Source organism: Scyliorhinus torazame, chromosome 18 (assembly GCF_047496885.1).
Source record: "Scyliorhinus torazame isolate Kashiwa2021f chromosome 18, sScyTor2.1, whole genome shotgun sequence".
Taxonomy (NCBI): Eukaryota; Metazoa; Chordata; class Chondrichthyes; order Carcharhiniformes; family Scyliorhinidae; genus Scyliorhinus; species Scyliorhinus torazame.
This window is the reverse complement of record NC_092724.1, coordinates 148,023,974-148,043,107: the sequence shown is the minus strand read 5'-3', so window position 1 is coordinate 148,043,107 and position 19,134 is coordinate 148,023,974. Positions and strand designations below refer to the sequence as shown.

The following is a 19,134-nucleotide window of genomic DNA, read 5'->3' as shown; positions in this document are numbered from 1 at the left end:
TGTAGACTCGCAGTGATAGCAAGGCAGCCAGCCGACAAGGCAGGGAGAAAACACAGCTTCTTTCTTCGAGGGGACCATGTCTTCTGTGCTCTCTACAAAAAAGCCCACCTGGCAGGAACCAATCGCTGTCTGTGCCAGGCAGACTACCCACTGGCCACCTGCCAATCAATCAAACCAAATCCCTCTAATCTGTTGGGTGCCAGCAAGTCAGGGATTTCCTTTCCCAAATACAAAGCTTGAGGATATAGTGTTCCAGTTGTCAAGCTATTTGAAATTTTGAATTCTGTACTTCTCCGCTCGACTTGAAGGTGTAACTCAATTAACGATCTCTGGACCAAAAAAATAAAATAAAAGAAATGGGAACAAAGAGAAATCAATAGGAAGGACTCGGACAATGGACTAACAGCTGCGTGCATTCCATTTGTTACATGTTTCGTCTCTATTTCTAAAATCATACTGCAATGTAAATGAGAGCATCTAAACATGAGTTTGGGAACTTAAAACGTATTGGAAAACTTTGTACCATGTTTTATTCTTTCATGCAAAAATAGAATTAAGTTTTACATGAAGAAATCCTGTTCAAATATGTTAAGTTTTAAGTAATTGTACTTTAAAATACTAAAGTTTAATTCTTTTATTACACTGACCTTTTCATCGTGATCCAAAGTGTGTTTTTGAGAATTATGTTAAATCGCAAACTTCACCTCCAGAATTACCAGGTGATTAAGTAATTTGCAGAGATTAGGAGAAATAAATACTTCTGAACGCAATGGTAGTATATCAAATAATGGGTGGCATGGTATTACAGTGGTTAGCACTGTTGCTTCACAGCGCCAGGGTTCCGGGTTCGATTCTTAGCTTGGGACACACTGTATGGGGTCTGCACGTTCCCCGTGTCTGCGTGGATTTCCTCCGGGTGCTTCGGTTTCCTCCCACCAGTCCTGAAAGATGTGCTTGTTAGGTGAATTGGACATTCTGATTTCTCCCTCGGTGTACCCGAACAGGCGCCGTAGTGTGGCGACTAGGGAATTTTCACAGTAACTTCAGTGTTAATATAAGCCTACTTTTGACACCAATAAATATTTGATGCCACTGAAATGAAATGCTGCATTGCAAAGCTAATGATCGTGCAGGCTGATTTGTTGCACACAAGGTTCTCCTACATATAGGGGTACTGATGAATTGTAGCTCAATCTGAGCAACATTTGAGAGATTAAACTACTTTGTGTGGTGTTTGTGGCTTAGCTACAACTGCTGGTAATAACTGAAGGCCATACATCTTGTGAAATAGAGAGATGTCTTCCATACGGGTGCTACAAACTGGACCCATGATTGGCAGCATGCTTTACTGGATTGGATACATGTTAAGAAATATGACGATTGTAAATTTCAGTTATCTCTAAATAGTGAAATTCTAGAATATGGGCACCATATTTCAATTATACTTTGTGAAAATTAATGTAATGTTATACAATTCTGGTGCGTTGTGATTGTTCCAGCTGGAAACAGAAAAAACTATTTAATTTAAGAACGGTGTAAAGACGAGTAGTCATTGTACTTTCCTCGTCTTTTCATTCCTTTAACTACTTTATATTTTTGGTTTCTTTCTTTAAGGCTCTAGTTTACAGTTTCACTCGAACATTGCACTCTCATACAGCTGGAGCTATTTTATCTACAGCCACCAACTGGGATGAAATTGAAATTCAAGAGGAAACAGAAGCTGGAAATAGTGTTACATCCAAAATTCGTCTTCCTGTTCAGGTTTGAAAGATTGTTACTTTTCTGCGTTGGAACTCTTCAGACTATTTTGTTATATATTATCTTCGCCACCCCCAAAACTGTGTATACTCTTCAGCTCCTCCCTATATTTGTTGCACTATTTGTAGGATTGCTTGTTGTCAGGGTAATTTCCAAACGACTCACATTTGTTGCTGTGGTGAGGAGATGGCAGGTGGTGATGGTAGCTACCCTCATTCGTCTGAAGAATTACAATTATGTGAAAAAGATCTTCCTCCCATGTAAGACAAAGTAAATCCAGAAATTTTCACAAGAAGATGAATGATAGCCTCAGCTTTCATTACTGTTGAATTAAAACATTAATCTTTATAAAATTTGTAAATAATATTAACCCATGGCACTCATTATTCTGCATCAGAATTAGTGCAGAATTTAAAATAATTGCAGAAAAAAGCACGAGGTGCAGAACATTCATCAGCTCACATGTGCATAATTATTCCTACTGTTATTTATAGTAAAGTGCAACTGTTACTTGACTGCTGCTGGAATTTGCTGAGCTATTTCTGAGGCAATAAAAGTAGTGCTCATAGTAATGTGAAACCACACATGTCTGTAATCTAATCTAGATCATGTGGCAAGAACCCGACTATATACAATACAGAATTGAAATGTAAAATTCGATAGATAATTGCAATACTATTACATTCAATCTGATAATAAAATGTAATGGGAACTTTATTTTGGGAAGGCTTCTTTTGCATGTTTGTACTGATTTCATGCTTGGAGAAAGTGATTTAATATAGGCCAAAAATGAGAGTTATTTTTTACTTGAATTTTTAAACATGCATGATCATTATGTCTTACTGACTGGCATCAATTCCGCACAGCCAGGCTTCTTCCTTCCTCCTGTGAGGCCTGATCAGTAGTGGTGTGATTTTATTAAGCAGTCATCGAGAAGAATAAAAAGAGATGTACATATGAACATATGTCCTTGTGTTCCCTTGGCCAAGTGTAACTGTAATGTCCAAGTCTGTTCCAGGGGTTAATGATGCTTCCATATGTGGGGAAGCTTTTCCAACACATTTGTATGTGCAAAGATTAACCCAGAACTTTAGAAGGTGCCCACAGTTATTCTACTCTCTTAGAGTGTACTGTTGAGGTTCCTCCAGGCTGCAATCTCAAATGTAGTCGGTGAATTGACAGAAGACTCTGCTTTTTACACTGTTAGTCTTGCTATGAAAACCCTTCAAAAAATTTACACCTATTGAATGTGATGGGTTTCTAGGTATTACCAAGTTCATAATTATTGCTGTCGACTACAACCAGTATGGAAAAGCTGGTTTTTATATTTGTGAATTATCACCTTTCTCCATTATGGCAACATTTTACTTTTTCAGCTTATTTCTAATATTTTAATTTCTATCTTAATCCAGTCATTTATTTCACTATTTGAAAATGTAAATTAAAAGTGAAGGATAATAAATGCTTTCAACTTCCTTGCTTGTTGTCTGTGAGAATACTTGAATGTGATTGACTGCCGTTGGAATCCCTACAGAGATCGCTTGATTTTTCTGGGTAGTTTTCCTTGAGGTCGGCAGCCACCATTTAATTTAAACTAATATTCCAGCTTTACTTTCTTTATATCCTTAACAATTTTACTAAACTCTAAAATCATCTCCAACGGCACCACAGGCATCAGAAATCCAACATAGCCGTCTCTTTCAGATATTAAACCCAGCTGCGCCCATGCAAAAGCCACGAGTGGATACATCATACCCAACACCAGAAAAAAACAAAGAAAGACCACGAAAACCCAGCTCTAAGGGGAAGTTACATGCGTTCCCCAAAACGCGATCTAACCCAGGCCCGGAAGAGAACCAGTATCAATCATATCGTCAAAAAATGAAAAAGAGAGGACTGGCAGCGACTGGTCCAAGCTGTACTTGATCTAGTGTCTCCCATAGAAGAAGAAGAGAGAAAGGACCAGAGCTACCAGAATTACCCCTCTGGATAATAAGAGCTCAGGACCCAGCCCAGGTCGTGACTCATCACGGCACTCGTGTAGGAACCAGAAACCAAGGCAGAATAGACCACTCACACCGACAAGCAGACAACACGTCCCAAAGGGAAATGACAGGATACCCTCGAAGCCCAAAACATGAGAGAACAATCATTCCAGCCCCAGCCAAAAGGTGCTCCCCACCGTGGGGAGAAGGGGGGATGTCAAGACGCCCCTCAAAAGGTCGCCCTCGGAGAGAGGACCAACTCTTTCGCAACCTCCCCACCTAAAAAAAAAACCAATAAGCGGACGCACTCCTCCCACTCTTTAACATGGCCGGATTAACTCTAACCGCGGGGGAGTTGGACATCCTCGATCACAGCAAGGACGAACTAACCCTTTCATCCCTCTCCCTGCTGCGGCTTGGTGGCACAGTGATTAGCACTGCTACCTCACAGCACCAGGGACCTGGGTTCAATTCCGACCTTGGGTGACTGTGGAGTCTGCACGTTCTCCCCGTGTCTGCGTGGTTTTCCACCAGGTGCTCCGGTTTCCTCCCAGAGTCCAAAGATGTGCAGGTTAGGTGGATTGGCCATGCTAAATTGCCCCTTGCTGTCCAGGGATATACAGAATAGGTTACGGGGATAGGGGAGTGGTCCAGGGTAGGGTTATCATTTAGAGGGCCGGTGCAGACTCGATGGGCTGAATGGCATCCTTCTGCACTATAGGAATTCCATGGTTCTTTCGCTTCACCCATCTTCCCACTAAACGAGACGGGGTGAAAACAAAGAACAACCCCCTCCCTCATCCACGAGGATTATAGGGCACTATAAATCATGCTTTTAGGATTAAAACTATGCAAAAATGCCATTTACCATATACAACTAAACTTGAACTTGCTAAATCAGGATAATAAAGGGTACAGGCCATCGCATCCATGATATACACTACTCTGTCGGAAAAACAACCGCATCAAGAAAACACGATCAAAAGGGAGAAATGTCCAGGATAATCATTGAATTGCGGGGCAGTCCTCATAACAAAGACATCCACGAAGAAAGCAAAAGCCAAGATAAAGCAGGATCAATGAGCACTTTCAGGATCTTTCAAGGATTCCAATCATCAAAGCACGAGACATGATAACTTCCATCATGTCATCTCACCAACACCCAAGCAGTCCACAGCCTAAGCCTGGGCTGGGAGGGATGCCTCGACCGGTACGGCCACCTCCAACCCCTCTCGACGAACTTCAGGAACAAGACAACATAGGACCAGCGATCGGTAGGCCAAACCCAACACCGGCCTCGAAGACAGGATACAATGTACCCCATTGAATCTGACATGGCCAGTCTCCAAATCAAGATCCTCGAAACATGGCAGCCATTCTTTGAACTCACTTGGGAACTCTTCCACACCTCATGCCAGTACCAGGCTCATGCCCCTCTCCGCCCCCCTCTCCTTCCCCTGAACCCTCCAGGGTGGATGGCAAGCCATGCAGCAGGAAATCGACAGAACGGAGATGGGTCTCCACCTGGGAAAGTGCTCTCTAGTAGAAGAACCTCCTCGTGCACCTCCACGCCTCCATAAAAGTACCCACAATTCTTGGAAGTGAGCCCTGACGACCTGCACCTCAGAACTGAGACCTTCAGTCAGCATGACCTCTGCATTGGCAGCCACTATCTGATGCATACAGCACCGCCAAGGTGGGAGCCCGCTTAACAGCAACTGCACCGCTGAAAGCAGGGCCCCACCTCAGCCCACTCTGGCAGCCACAGACTAACGAGGATTTTAACATTTCATCTCAGCCCTTTCCTGCAAGGACACCGGCCAAATACTTCTCAGGACAAAGCACAAGCCATGCACCCCAAGAAAAGACAAATGTGAAACATGCAACAGGATGAAAAGATGAGCAGAGCCGGAGCCGGCAAAAATGCAGCCGCTCCTGTGCTCACGTGACCCCCCTCCCGTAAATGCTTCTTTAACGAGCTGGAATATTTAAAAAGTGTGATCGATTATTTTGGCTCTGTAGTTCAACATTCTTTTGACTTTGTTGATTGCTGTTCTACCTCTATAGGACATGGTTAAAGACAAATTTTTGAAGGTTATTTCCATTTCATCCATACCTATTTCAACACCATTGATGTATACATGTTTTATTTTCTTCTGATGTGCAACATTCTATAATTGACATTAAGTGAGTTACCTTTGGGCAGCACGGTGGCACAGTGTTTAGCACTGCAGCCTCATGACGGCGAGGTCCCAGGTTCAATCCCGGCTCTGGGTCACGGTCCGTGTGGAGTTTGCAAATTCTCCCCATGTCTGCGTGGGTCTCATGCCCACAACCCAAAGATGTGCAGGTTAGGTGGATTGGCCACACTAAATTGTCCCTTAATTGGAACAAAGAATTGGATACACTAAATTTTTTTTTTTTAAAGTGAGTTACCTTTCTTTTACCTATTTGCATATTGTGTTCCATTCATTTTGTAATTTCTGAGCTGCCTCTTCCAATTCCAGTTCTCTACTTTGGTTAAATCCAGTTGTTGGATTTGTGTCCAGCTGCCAGAGGTGCTAAAATGGTGTCCTAATCTGCATTGCAATTCAATTCCTTTATCAGAATCTCTTTTTTAAAATCAAATTGTACCAAAGAATTGTGATATCTTTGATTCGTTATAGGCAGCCTGTCAAAGAGACCACAGTGCCTTTTTTTTTGGTAAAAGAGATACCAGTGGCAGGCTTTCGCTTATATATTGAGAAACATCAAAGTTGCTTTCGCAATTTGTATTAATTGTTTTATAATTACTAAACCGAGGGCTGGATTCTCCGCCGTCGAGATTCTCCATTTTGCCGGCAGCCCGGGGGGTTTACCCGACGGTGTGGGGCTGCCCCACAATGGGAAACCCCATTGACCTGCTGGTGAAATGGAGTATCCCGCCGGTGTGCTGAACCAGAAATCTGCCGCCACGGGACGGCAAATCCAGCCCCATGTGTTTATCATCAGGAAATTGTTGTTTTCAAGAACATTCAATTACTATTCTAGCATTTAATTTGTTTTGTGTCTTTGATTTTTCTTTTGATAGCCATCTTGGTACGTCCAGTCTCTGCTTTTTAACTTGTGTCAGGAAGTAAACCGAGTTGGAGGTCATGCTTTTCTTAAGGTCACGCTTCAGGAGTTGCTAAAGACTTGTTTGGATGAGGTGCTTGCTGGTTATGAAACATTATGTTCCATAAAACAAGATAAGGTGCGTATATATTTTTAAAAACTCGTTAGGGCATTTTTAGTGTGGCTCTAAGTAGTACTGTGATGACTGTATAACTACGCAAGATATTCAGAGAAAATCCCAAGACATTAATTGCACTTCAAAAAATTAATTGCAAGTCTGATTGGAGTCCGATATGCGTCTGTAATTTCTTTCTCATCCATCCATTGCTATTCAAATCAGTTGATCAGTTAGTTCACTCATGAAGAATTGTGCCCTTCACTTTGGTATTAGGGGATAAACAAATCCAGACTGATTAATGGATGGAAAATTATGACAGGGTATCTTTAATTTCAGTGGGATAATGGAATTTATTTTGCTTCTGTCACTTGTGTTGCCGAGGAAACTGTGTGTCGCCATGGTTATCTGCCCAACCATGTTCACAATGGTGATGGCAGCTCTCCCATCAACTTATTGCATGTTTTATAATTGGTTAGTTATTAATGGCATCCGTAATCCTTTAAATAAAAAAACTCCATAATAGAAATTTTTACAAAGTAAAGATAACATTATTGATAAGCACACCGAAATTAAGCAGTCAGATTTGTGTATCGGGTGTATTTTAAGTGTTACTAATTTAGTATGCCACTCGTGCTTCTATGCAGACAGTCATTGTCTTGTGTCATTAAACTTGAAAGTGCTTCTCAGCGGCGCGCCGTTCGTTGGCGGCAGGATTCTCTACTCCCTCCGCTCTTGGCAATGGGATTTCCCATCCCAGTGAAGCCACTGGGAAGCCCAAGGCGTGCACTGCTGGCGGGAACAGAGAATCCCACCCATGATGGATATTGTAAATGCCTTAAAATGCCGGTTGTCTAATCCTCAGTTTTTATGTTAACAGTGTATAACCTCTTGACAGAAAATCTGAATATCTTAGACGTTTGTTGGCTTGTTTCATTCTCTCCAAACCTATATCTGGTCAGCTGCAGACCTCTAGTGCATGGATCATGCTCAAAAGTATGCTGAAGAGCTCTGGTGGTAGCCATGTTTTGAGCTTTGATTCTCCAGACCTACCGTTGTGAAAATAAGTAGCCAGAGCTGCAATCCTACAAGTTGGAACTGACTCATTTTAACGTGCAATCCAAACTGGTTGACATTTCGTCAAACACCAGAAAATCCTTTTTTAAAGTATTACAACTAAGTGTGAGAAGTGTCAAATGAAATTCACACTGAAATATACAATCAGATTAAACAAGCAAACAGTGTAATGTGCTTTTCTTTCAGTATTTCACCAGGTTACTGCAACCATTCTTGTACCTTCCCCACAACACTTGTGTCAAATAGTTGCTTTTACTTTCCACCTGTTTCTACTTCTGAGAACTTTTTTTATAACCCCCAAATAATCCCATTTTATTTGATTTCCAGTCAGATGATTGCCATTCAAAATTGCTAGTTCCTGTTTACACTTGCAGATCCTGCTTACATTGGCAGCATCTTTCTCACTCCCTCCAATTCCTTTCTGGTCTCGGAGTATTTGTAAGATACTAAAGTCAACAATGCATTTTTTTATGGGCCAGCAGCAACATTGGCGGGGCATGCGCCAGGAGAGAACTTGTGGCTTTATTTCTTTTTCTTCTATTATAGCTCATTTTATGTTCTGTTTTAGATCCCCATTTGCTTAAAATTATTTATCATTCAAGAGCTAGGCAGGTAACCAGCTGAATTACCTTTGACAAATTTACATCAGATAAGATTGTGTCCTGGATTCTAACCTTCTGTTAGAAATTTATTGCTGTTCCATGACTGTTCTGTTTGTTGGCCAAAGTTTATTAAAAAAATATAGAGTACCCAATTATTTTTTTTCTCCAATTAAGGGGCAATTAACGTGGCCAATACATCTAACCTGCACATCTTTGTGTTGTGGGGGTGAAACCCACACAGCCATGGGGAGAATGTGCAAACTCCACACGGACAGAGACCCAGGGCCGGGATTCGAACCCGGTTCCTCAGCACCGTAGTCCCAGTGCTAACCACTGCAGCCCATGCAGCCCTTTTTTGTTGGCCAAAGTTGGTGACTTTTTTGATGCGTATGCTGAGCTCTTCATCAAGAGTCTGGTTGTCTGACTTCCGCTCGTGACCATGGAGTGATTGGTCACATAAAGGGCTGTTCCTGGTCAAAGTCACAGAAAAGGGCTCTTTTTGCCCAGATCCGGGTGGAATTTTGATGAAAAGGCGTAGGTGAATGTGAAAGGAGTAGTTTATCCCTGGAATGGTATGTCTTCTGATCACCGGACCCGGCAGAAAACAGTGAGAGGTTTGGCTGGAAAGTTGAAACAGTCTGGTGCTGCAGCAACAGCCTCTTCCAGCACGCAGGCGGGGGAGGGGCAAGCTGTAAGGCCCCAGATACAGGACCTGATGACTTTTATCAAGGAGGAATTCCATAAACAGAGGAAAGAAATGCGTGAGGATCATGCAAAGGCCATTGCAGAAGCTGTGGCACCCCAGAAGAGTACTTTGGAGCAGATGGAGAGGTCTTTGGAGGTGCAGGGGTCACATATTCTGGAGATTGAAGGAGTGATCTCGGACCACAGCGATCGTATGGTGGCTCTGGAGGCAGAGGTGGGGCTCCTAGGAAACCTTGCTAAAACTCTGAGGGCAAAGGTGGAGGAGCATGGGAATGCCTCAAGAAGGCAGAACGTGCAAATAGTGGGCCTGCCTGAAGGAGTGGAAGGTGTGAGTGCCACGAGGTACTCCTCGAGGATGCTGGCGGGACTGGTGGCAGAAGGGCTGCTGGATAAGGCACCTGAAGTGGACCGGGCGCATAGGTCTCTGAGGCAAAAGTCTAGAGCTTGGAAGCCGCCGCGGGCGGTGATCGTGCGACTCCTTAAATTTGTGGAGAAAGAGAAAATTCTACGGTGGGCCAGGGAGAAGCGTAGCTGCGACTGGGAGGGAAATAACGTCCGGATTTATCAGGACATTGGAGCCGAGTTGGCAAAACGGCGGGCAGATTTCAACAAGGCCAAGGTGGTGCTGTACCGGCGGCAGATCAGGTTTGGTGTGCTCTACCCGGCGAAATTATGGATGACGTTGGGAAGCCGGGAGTATTATTTCGAGACCCCTGAAGCGGCCGAAGACTTCATTAAGGAGCATAAACTGGGGGAGAACTGAGTGGACAATGCTTGGGAACCGGGGTGCTGGCACTGTGTAATGGTCGAGAGCATGTTTGAAGTGGGTGTAGGGATTGGGGGATATTCGTCTTTTTTTGTGGGGGCGGGGGGTTTCTGTTCAATGTTGAGACTGGAAGGAGTTGCAGGGGTGAAAGGTTTATGTGGGGATGGATGTTCCCATCTCCCCTCCTGTTTTATGGGACTGTTTGTGTTTAACATCTGTTTGTTTGCGTTGGAGAAGGCTACCTGGAGTTCAGGAGCAGTCCTTGTTTGGGCGGGGGAGGGTAATGCCAGCAGGGAGCATTCTTCTTTGGGAGGGGGAGGTCATTAGGATGTGCCTTTGGGCAGGGGCAGCAGCGCTAGCAGGTTATGCTGGTGAACGGAAGTGAGGTGGTGGGTGAGAGGGGGGAGGGGGTAAAGGGGAAGTGGGGGGGGAAGAAGGGGAAAAGCGGGGGAGGGGGGGTGTTCTGCGACGCGGCAGGGGGTGAGAGATGACATGGTCAAAGGCGAAGAAAGGGGCCATCTGGGATGGGCTAGGTACAGAGTGGAATTAAAGGGGCAGGAGTTAAGTGAGGAAGATGACGGACGGTAGAGGGGATTGGTGGCGCAAGCCTCCGGTAAGGTTAGTAACGTGAAAGGTCCGGGGATTGAATGGGCCAGTTAAAAGGTCGCGGGTGTTTGCGCACCTCAGGAGCTTGAAAGCGGGGGTTGTCTTTTTGCAGGAGACACACCTCCGTGTGAAGGACCAGGTTAGGTTAAGGAAGTGGTGGGTCGGGCAGGTTTTTCACTCTGGGTTTGATTTAAAATCGAGGGGTGTGGCGATTTTAATGAGCAAAATAATGGGATTTGTGAGTGCGAAGGAGGTGAGGGATCCAGGTGGGAGATATGTGATTGGGAGTGGGGTATTGGAAGGGGCACCGGTAGTGTTGGTAAATGTGTATGCCCCAAATTGGGATGATGTGGGTTTTATGAGGGTGTTGCTGGCAGCAATCCCAGATTTGGCCACGTACCAGTTGATCATGGGAGGAGATTTTAACTGTGTCCTGGAGCCGAGGGTGGATAGATCGAGCCCCAGGTCGATGGATAGGGTACGAATGGCAACGGAACTGGGGGGGTTTATGGAGACGATGGGTATGGTGGATCCATGGCGTTTTCAGAACCCAGGGAGAAGGGAGTATTCCTTCTTTTCACACGTCTATAAGGTGTATTCGAGGATTGATTACTTTGTAGTGAGTCGAGAGATTTTGGTTGGGGTGGAGGGGGCAGAGTATGCGGGAATAGTTCTCTCGGACCATGCACCCCACTGGTTGGATATTCGGTTCAGTACGGAACAAGAGCAGAGGCCGGGGTGGAGGTTTGACTCTGGGTTGTTGGCGGATGGAGGTTTTTGTGATAAGGTGCGGTTGGCAATTGGGGATTATTTGGAGTTCAATCAGAATCGGGAGGTGTCGGCGGGCATTTTTTGGGAAGCACTGAAGGCAGTGGTCCAGGGAGAAATGATCTCATTTACGGTTCGTGAGAATAAGGAAAGGAGGGCGGAACATGACCGTCTAGTGAGCGAGATAGTTGAGGTGGACAGGGAATATTTGAGGGTGCCCACCATGGAGGGATTGGCGAGGAGGAAAAAGTTGCAGGTGCAATTTGACAGGCTGACAACGGGGAGGGCGGTAGGGCAACTGCGTAAGGCAAGAGGGGTGCAATACGAGTATGGGGAGAAGGCGAGCCGCATGCTGGCGCACCAGCTGCGGAGGCAGGCTGCGTCCAGGGAAATATTGAAAATCGGGGCTGGGGATGTGGTGTCAGAGCCAGGGAAGATAAATGAGGCATTTGGAGAGTATTACCAGGGACTTGATGAGGCAGACCCAGGAGGAGAGGAGGGGGACATGGGATGGTTTCTGGATGAGCTGGAATTTCCCCAGGTGGAGGAAGCAAAGAGGCAGGCTTTGGCGGAGTCCCTGGGGCTGAGGGCGGTGCTGGATAGTATCAGGGGTATGAAGTCGGGGAAGGCCCCTGGGCCAGATCGGTACACGGCAGAATTTTAGAAGGAATTTGCGGCGGACCTGGCACCACATTCGTTGGGGGCGTTTAATGAAGCACTGGAGAAGGGGAGTTGCCGGAGACGATGAAGCAGGCAGTAATCACACTAATCCCCCAAAAAGGGAAGGATCCGGTGGAATGTGGGTCGCATAGACCCATATCATTATTGAACACGGATGTGAAAGTATTGGCCAAGTTGTTGGCGGGGGGGATGGAGAATTGTGTCCCGGGGGTGGTTGCAGAAGATCAAACCGGCTTCGTGAAGGGCAAGCAGCACGCGAGTAATATCAGACGGCTGTTGAATGTGGTGATGAATCAGTTGAGAGCTCTGGTATCGGAGGTTGTAGTGTTCATGGACGCGGAGAAAGCATTTGATCAGGTGGAGTGGCGGTACTTGTTCGAAGTTTTGGTGAGGTTTGGGTTTGGGCTGAGATTTGTGGCATGGGTGCGGTTGCTGTATGTGGCGCCAAGAGCGAGGGTGAGGACGAATGATATGAGCTCACAAAGCTTTGACTTACACAGGGGTACGGGGCAGGGGTGCCTGCTGTCGCTGTTGCTGTTTGCGCTGGAATTAGAGCCATTGGCGATGGCTCTCGGGGCGGGGGGGGGGGGGGGGGGGTCATTAGACTGGCAGGGGATAATGAGGGGACAGAGGGAGCATTGGGTGTCGCTCTATGCCGATGACCTCGTGCTGGATGTTTCGGATCCGTTGGAGAGTATGGGAAGGATTATGGGCCTGTTGGGGAGGTTTGGAGGGTTCTCGGGATACAAGCTGAATGTAGGGAAAAACGAGGTATTCCCGGTGAATGAGCTGGCACAGCGGGCTAATTTAGGGGGGGGGATGCCATTTACGGTAGCGAGGGATAGGTTTAGGTACTTGGGGATTCAGGTAGCGAGGGAATGGTCGGGGCTCCATAAGTGGAACTTAACGAAGCTGGTGGAGGAGGCCAGGGAGGATCTTAAGAGATTGGATACACTGCACTTAACGTTGGTGGGGAGGGTCCAAGTGGTGAAAATGAATATTCTGCTGAGGTATTGTTTATCTTTCAGGCTCTCCCGATCTTTATACCAAAGGCCTTTTTTGGAAAGTGGACACAATCATCTCTGACTTTGTATGGGCGGGGAAGGTGCCGAGGGTGGGGAGGACCCTGCTGCAGAGGGAGCAGGGGGGGTTGGCGTTGCCAAACTTGCTTCATTCTTATTGGGTGGCGAATGTGGACAAGGTGTAGCGGTGGTGGGAAGGGGAAGAGGTAAAGTGGGTTAGGATGGAGGAGGAATCTTGTAAGGGGTCTAGTTTGAGGGCTATGGTGACGGCAGCATTGCCAATGGCTCCGAGTAGGTATTCAGGGAGCCCAGTGGTGCAGTCCACGGTGAAGATATGGAATCAGCTGAGGAGGCATTTTAGGGTGGAAGGAATGTCGGTGCTAACGCTGCTGTGGAAGAATCATGGGTTTGAGCCGGGGGGGATGGATAGTGTATACAGGAAGAGGAGGAAAGTGGGGCTGGTCAAGGTGAGGGATTTGTATTTGGAGGAAGGATTCGCCAGTCTGAAGGAGCTAAGGGAGAGGATCGAGCTGCCGAGGCGTAGTGAGATCAGGTATCTACAGGTTAGGGATTTTGCACGAAAGGTCTGGAAGGGGTTCCCTAGATTGACGGGATACACTCTGCTGGAGTGACTGCTGCTTCCGGATGTGGAAGGGGAGGGAAGAATTGGGGATATGTATAAGTGGCTGGGGGAGCAGGGAGGCAAGCGGGTGGTGAAGATCAAGGAGAAATGGGAAGTGGAGTTGGGAATGGAGATCAATTGGGGAGTATGGAGTGAGGCATTGCGAAGGGTAAACGGGACCTCCTTGTGCAAGGATGAGCCTGATACAGTTTAAGGTGGTGCACAGGGTGCATATGACTCAGGCGAGAATGAGTGGGTTCTTTCAGGGGTTAGCAGATGAGTGTGAGAGGTGTGGCCGGGGGCCAGCGAATCATGCACACATGTTTTAGGGTTGTGAAAAATTGGAAAGATTCTGGGCGTGAGTGTTCGTGGTCTTAGCCAGGATAGTGGAGGAGGGAGTGGATCCGGACCCTTTGGTGGTGACATTTGGGATTTCAGAGAAGCTAGAGCTCATGGAGAGGAGGAAGGCCGATGTCTTGGCCTTCGCCTCTCTGATTGCACGGCAACGAATTTTGCTGGAGTGGCAGTCGGCATTGCCACCGGGGGTAGCACCATGGTTGGGTGACCTGTATGACTTCCTGCGGTTAGAGAAGATAAAGTATGAGTTAAGGGGCTCAGCAGGGTAGTTTGAGAAAAGGGGGGGGGGATGTTTGTAACTGTGTTTGAGGAGCTGTTTGTCGCAGGGGGGTGGGGGTGTGGCTGATAGGGAGGGAGGGTGAAAAAGGAAAAAAATCTGTACTTACTGTATAGTTGATTGTTGGGAAGAATATTTCCCAGGGTGTTTATTTGCTGTACCCTGCTTTGATACAAATTTGAATGAAATGCGTTTTTAATAAAAAGAGTCTGGTTGTCTGTCACCATTGATCCACGATAGCTGAATGTGCTGATAGCTTTCAGTGGTGTGTTGTAGTTTTACGTTGTAGAGAATGACTAGAATTCTACTACTTTCAATAATAAGATGTGACTGTTGTCATGAGAATGTTGCTTTAAGAAATGTTTGGCTGCTCATGTTACTGCAGTGATGTCTGAGTGTGGGTGGAGGTGAGCTCTGGCTCTGCTTTTTAGTTTCACTTTGAGAAAAGCTTGGGTGTGTCTATGTTTTTTTGGTTTTGTTTTCAGTGTTGGAGCTGAAGCCAGAGAGATCTCTGCCATGAAAAGATTATCTCTTGATCATTTGGTGAATTCAGAATTCTAAATGTTTTCAGTAGTGAATGTAAACCTGATGTGCTTCTTTTAAAAGGTATTTCTTTTGTCTTCTGGATGTTGTTTGGGAAGTTATTAAGGATTACTTAGTGTTGTACTCTTTGGGGGTTGTATTTGAATTAATGGTTGCTAAGATGTTCACTATGTTTTAAAAAGGTTAACTTGAGTTCATAGAATAAACATTGTTTTGCTTTAAAAAATACTTTTCCATTTCTGCTGTACCACACCTGTAGAGTGGGCTGTGTGCTCTCCATACCACAATCTATTAAAAGTTGTGGGTCAGGTGAACTCCCATGATACACTTTGGGGTTCTCTAAACCCTGGCCCATAACACTGGAGTTTTCAGTTAGATCCACTGTACTTGGGGATCGGAAGTCCTCAGTCAATTCATTCTGCCTCAGAAACATCTTGGAATGAAAGATTACTGAACCAACTTCCCTGGAACATAAATGTAACACTAACATTTTGATATTCAATTTGTGTTTTGCTTCAGATTGATTCTGCATTCCCATTAACTCAGAATAGAGCTCTGCAACTACTTTTCGATCTTAGGTATCTTGGTTCAATTTTAACGGCCAGAAATGAAGAGGTAAAAAGCAGCAGGATCCAGCAGGACCCGAGGTACTGAACATCTGTTAAATAGCAAAGTTATTCAGGTTTATAGTTTTTATACTCCTGATATCAGATACTAATGTTAAGGTTGATATCCTTCTTCTGTGTTTTTGATTAAGGATTCAGAATGTGGCAGATGCTTTGGAAAGTCATATTGATCCATTTGATTTGGATGTTTTTACTCCACACCTTAACAACAATCTGAATAAACTTTCTCAAAGAACTTCAGTAAGTACAGCAGCCAATTTTAAAACAAATTTGTCTCGAGTTTTTCGAATTGCAACCTCGTTTAAAATATTGGGCCAATACTTAATGAAACTGAGCTGATGTGAGGAAGGAAAGTTGGCTTGTGCTTGGCTGGTCCCAGAGCCACAGTTTTGTCTATATTCATAGAATCCCTACAGTGCAGAAGGAGGCCATTTGGCCCATATATAGCTATCCGAGATATGCTTTAATGCTTCCCTCTTGATTTATGGTACAGGTAAAGTAGAAATAAAATACATATTTTACTAGAAAATATATATACAGTCTAGGTGAAAATAATGTGTAAGTGCTCATTTAACGCTTTGCAGTATATTTACCGTTGTCCAATTTAAATGTTACAAATACCATTTATATACAGGTCAAATATCCTTTATCCATAAATCTGAAAACTGAACACATCCAAAAACGCCCTTTTTTTTTGAAGCTCATTCAACTTTAGTTTTGGAAGTCTAATTGTTTGTCTGCATTGTTTAGCTTGCGATTTTTGTGATGAGCATGTCAAAAGGAAACTTTTATCAGGTACCCTGGGTGGGATTCTCCATCGGCTGATGGTGAAATCGGGAAAGGCGATTGTGCGGAGAATTGGTTTTGACGCTGAAATTGTGGCGGGGGCCAGGTTCACGCCAAATTGCAATTCTTTGGTGCCTCGACAGTGGCGTCAATGCGTTCCACTCCATACGAGCAGTAAATGCCGTTTGCGTATCATTAGCGGGCCTGGCCCGGTATTCTCCGTGATTCTTCGCCTCCATCAGGAAGAATTGCCGACGACAAAGTTTACTTGTGCTTTCAAAAATCGGGAAACAGGTGCCGTGGCTGATTGGGGGCGGGAAGTATCCAACATCGCCACAATGTGCTGATGGTTATGCTGCTCACTGGGGGGGCAGTGGGAGTGAGTGTAGCGGGGGAAGGCCAGGAGGTGGGCTGTGTGGTCGGGATAGACGAGTGCGGATCACTATTGCCACAGCCTGCAAGGCAGTCATACAGCTGCGCATGCCGCTGACTGCCCACTGGGGACTTGGTGCCATGGGTCGTATGGGTCGTCCGTCCCCCCCCCCCCCCCCCCCCCCCATGTCACCCCCTGGGTGTCCTCTGGCCCTAGCCAACCCATCAATGGGATCGGTGCGCTCCAGCGCAACCAGTGACATCTTGTTGGCTGGAATGAGTGTGTGCGGGGAATGACGTATACTATGAGTGAATGTATATGTGGCTGCAGTTTATCAGCCTCCTGAGTGTCAATCACGGACCCGGCAAATCAGACACCGTTTTTCCTCGGAATAGGTCGTGCTCCGTGTGGCATCGGTGCTCGCCCCTCAACGGACGCTGAACTGGTTTAGGTGCAGTGCCAGTTTTGCTGTCGTAGAAGCCCACAAATCCTGCCCTGCCGTCAACACTTAGTGTCAGGAACAGAGAATCCGGCCCCCTGTAATTATTATTCCATGATACACCTTACTTTTCTAGCCATTTTATTTACTTTAGAGTATAGCTAGCCTAGGTTTAAGCTATTGTAATGCAAGTTGACACGTGGTATCTGAAAACCAAAATGATCTGAAATCTAAAATGCAATTAGTCTTTAGGGTTTTGGATAAAAGATACTTGACCTACTCCTAGATAAGCCTTTCAGTACTGGTAAATCCAGCATATTAATTGCTGTCTCCTTATACTAACCAGTTTTGATGAACTGTGTTACTGAAGTAAATCATTAGTAATATATAATAAAACAACTCTTGGTGTTAGTTTTCACCTCCAGTATTGCTAATCATATTAAATTTAAAAATATTTCTAAAATGTAGCTATATCTAATACTGTTCTCAATCGTGCTCATGCGTCACTCCTCTTCTAACTGATATAAGTTAGTTTGCTATCCTTCAGTAGCTTAAATCTAAAGTCTTCCTCTTTAAATCCCTCATTCCAAAAAATATCTTTCATTGGCTAAAAGTGTTTTACCACAACTGTAAACTCAAGCTCTTCGACCACATCAGGCGTTGAAATGTAAAACTTGCCGAAGAATGGCTATGAGCCAGAATTTTTCAGCAGTCCCTAGCGAGATAGGAAAGTGTTGTATTGATGTAGAAAAGTGCACTGTAAATATACATATTTCTGTCCTTTAGGTGCTGTTTGGGTTGTTAACGGGCACAGAGAAACAATACATCAGCAGAAGTGCACCTTTTAATTCACAAGAACCTCATAACATCTTGCCACTGGCTTCTAGTCAGATCCGGTAAATGAATTCTCATTGTGTTTCTGCAGCAGCAAGCCTGAAAGGGTTATACTGAAATAAACTTGTGCACATGTTGATGTGGTCTGATCAGAATTTAAATACAGTCCAAGCTTTATTATTAGATACTATATTGGCCTATTTTCTCTGCAAATGGCAAATTAGTGAGACTGTAGCTCTATATAATAAAATGAATTTAACAATTATGGAAACCTCCATGCTAAAGGATTGCTCACCAAATGTTCTTTGATAACTTTAATGACCAGGAGTCTACCGGTAGAAATAACAAAGGATTTATTTAATGTAACATAAAGTCTGCCCATGGCAGTAACTATTTACACTTCACAGTCCCCGCTGGGACAACCAAAATGCCGGTTCCTGCCATCTTTTATGCTCAGTTTTACGAGCCCCAGTTGGGTGGGCCGGGGAAATTTGTATTCCATGAGCCCCATGGGGAGATCAATTACGGTTCCCTGTGGGCCACGTGGGGGTTATTGCAATAACATTCCTGTAAGGGCTTGGGATGTTTTACAACACTAAAGGTGCTATGTAAATGCAAAATCTTGTACTAATTTTAATTTGTTTGATTGCGCACCCACTGCCACCCCCACCCCAATTTTAACCATGCTTTATAATATTGTAACATTTTCAGGCAGGTGGAACTCTTCAGTCCATCTAGCATAGTCACAATATTCCCTTGGTCCACTTCTTATAATACTGAATATCATTAGTTGATTAGAATCCTTATTGAAACCCACAAAGGATGAAATAGATCAGCCAACACACAAATTCTGCGTCAGCACCTTACGAACATTGCATTGCTCATTTATCATGCAGACTGAGGTCTTAATACACCAGACAAAGTATTCCTTTTGAAGTGGTCCAGCAAGATAGTAAAATACAAATACTAATTTTGGTTGAGTAATGCTGCTAATGCTTCAAGAACGTGTAGACCACCTGGGTTTGTGGTAAGAGCTTAGTTTGCTGTGTGTGTTTTTGGTGAGACGTTCTATCCCCTATGTGCCAGCTTGCCACATGGC

General features: G+C 44.9%; 1 protein-coding gene across 2 annotated transcripts in view; it reads left to right on the top strand.

The window, feature by feature from the left end:
* cog1 (component of oligomeric golgi complex 1) overlaps positions 1-19,134 on the top strand; it is a 54,566-nt gene that overhangs the window by 19,136 nt on the left and 16,296 nt on the right. For both annotated transcript variants that reach the window (XM_072483564.1, XM_072483563.1), the window contains exons 8-12: positions 1,615-1,761; positions 6,814-6,975; positions 15,497-15,624; positions 15,735-15,843; positions 17,988-18,097. In XM_072483564.1, coding sequence (XP_072339665.1) covers positions 1,615-1,761; positions 6,814-6,975; positions 15,497-15,624; positions 15,735-15,843; positions 17,988-18,097 — 656 coding nt within the window. The remainder of the gene's footprint in view (positions 1-1,614; positions 1,762-6,813; positions 6,976-15,496; positions 15,625-15,734; positions 15,844-17,987; positions 18,098-19,134) is intronic.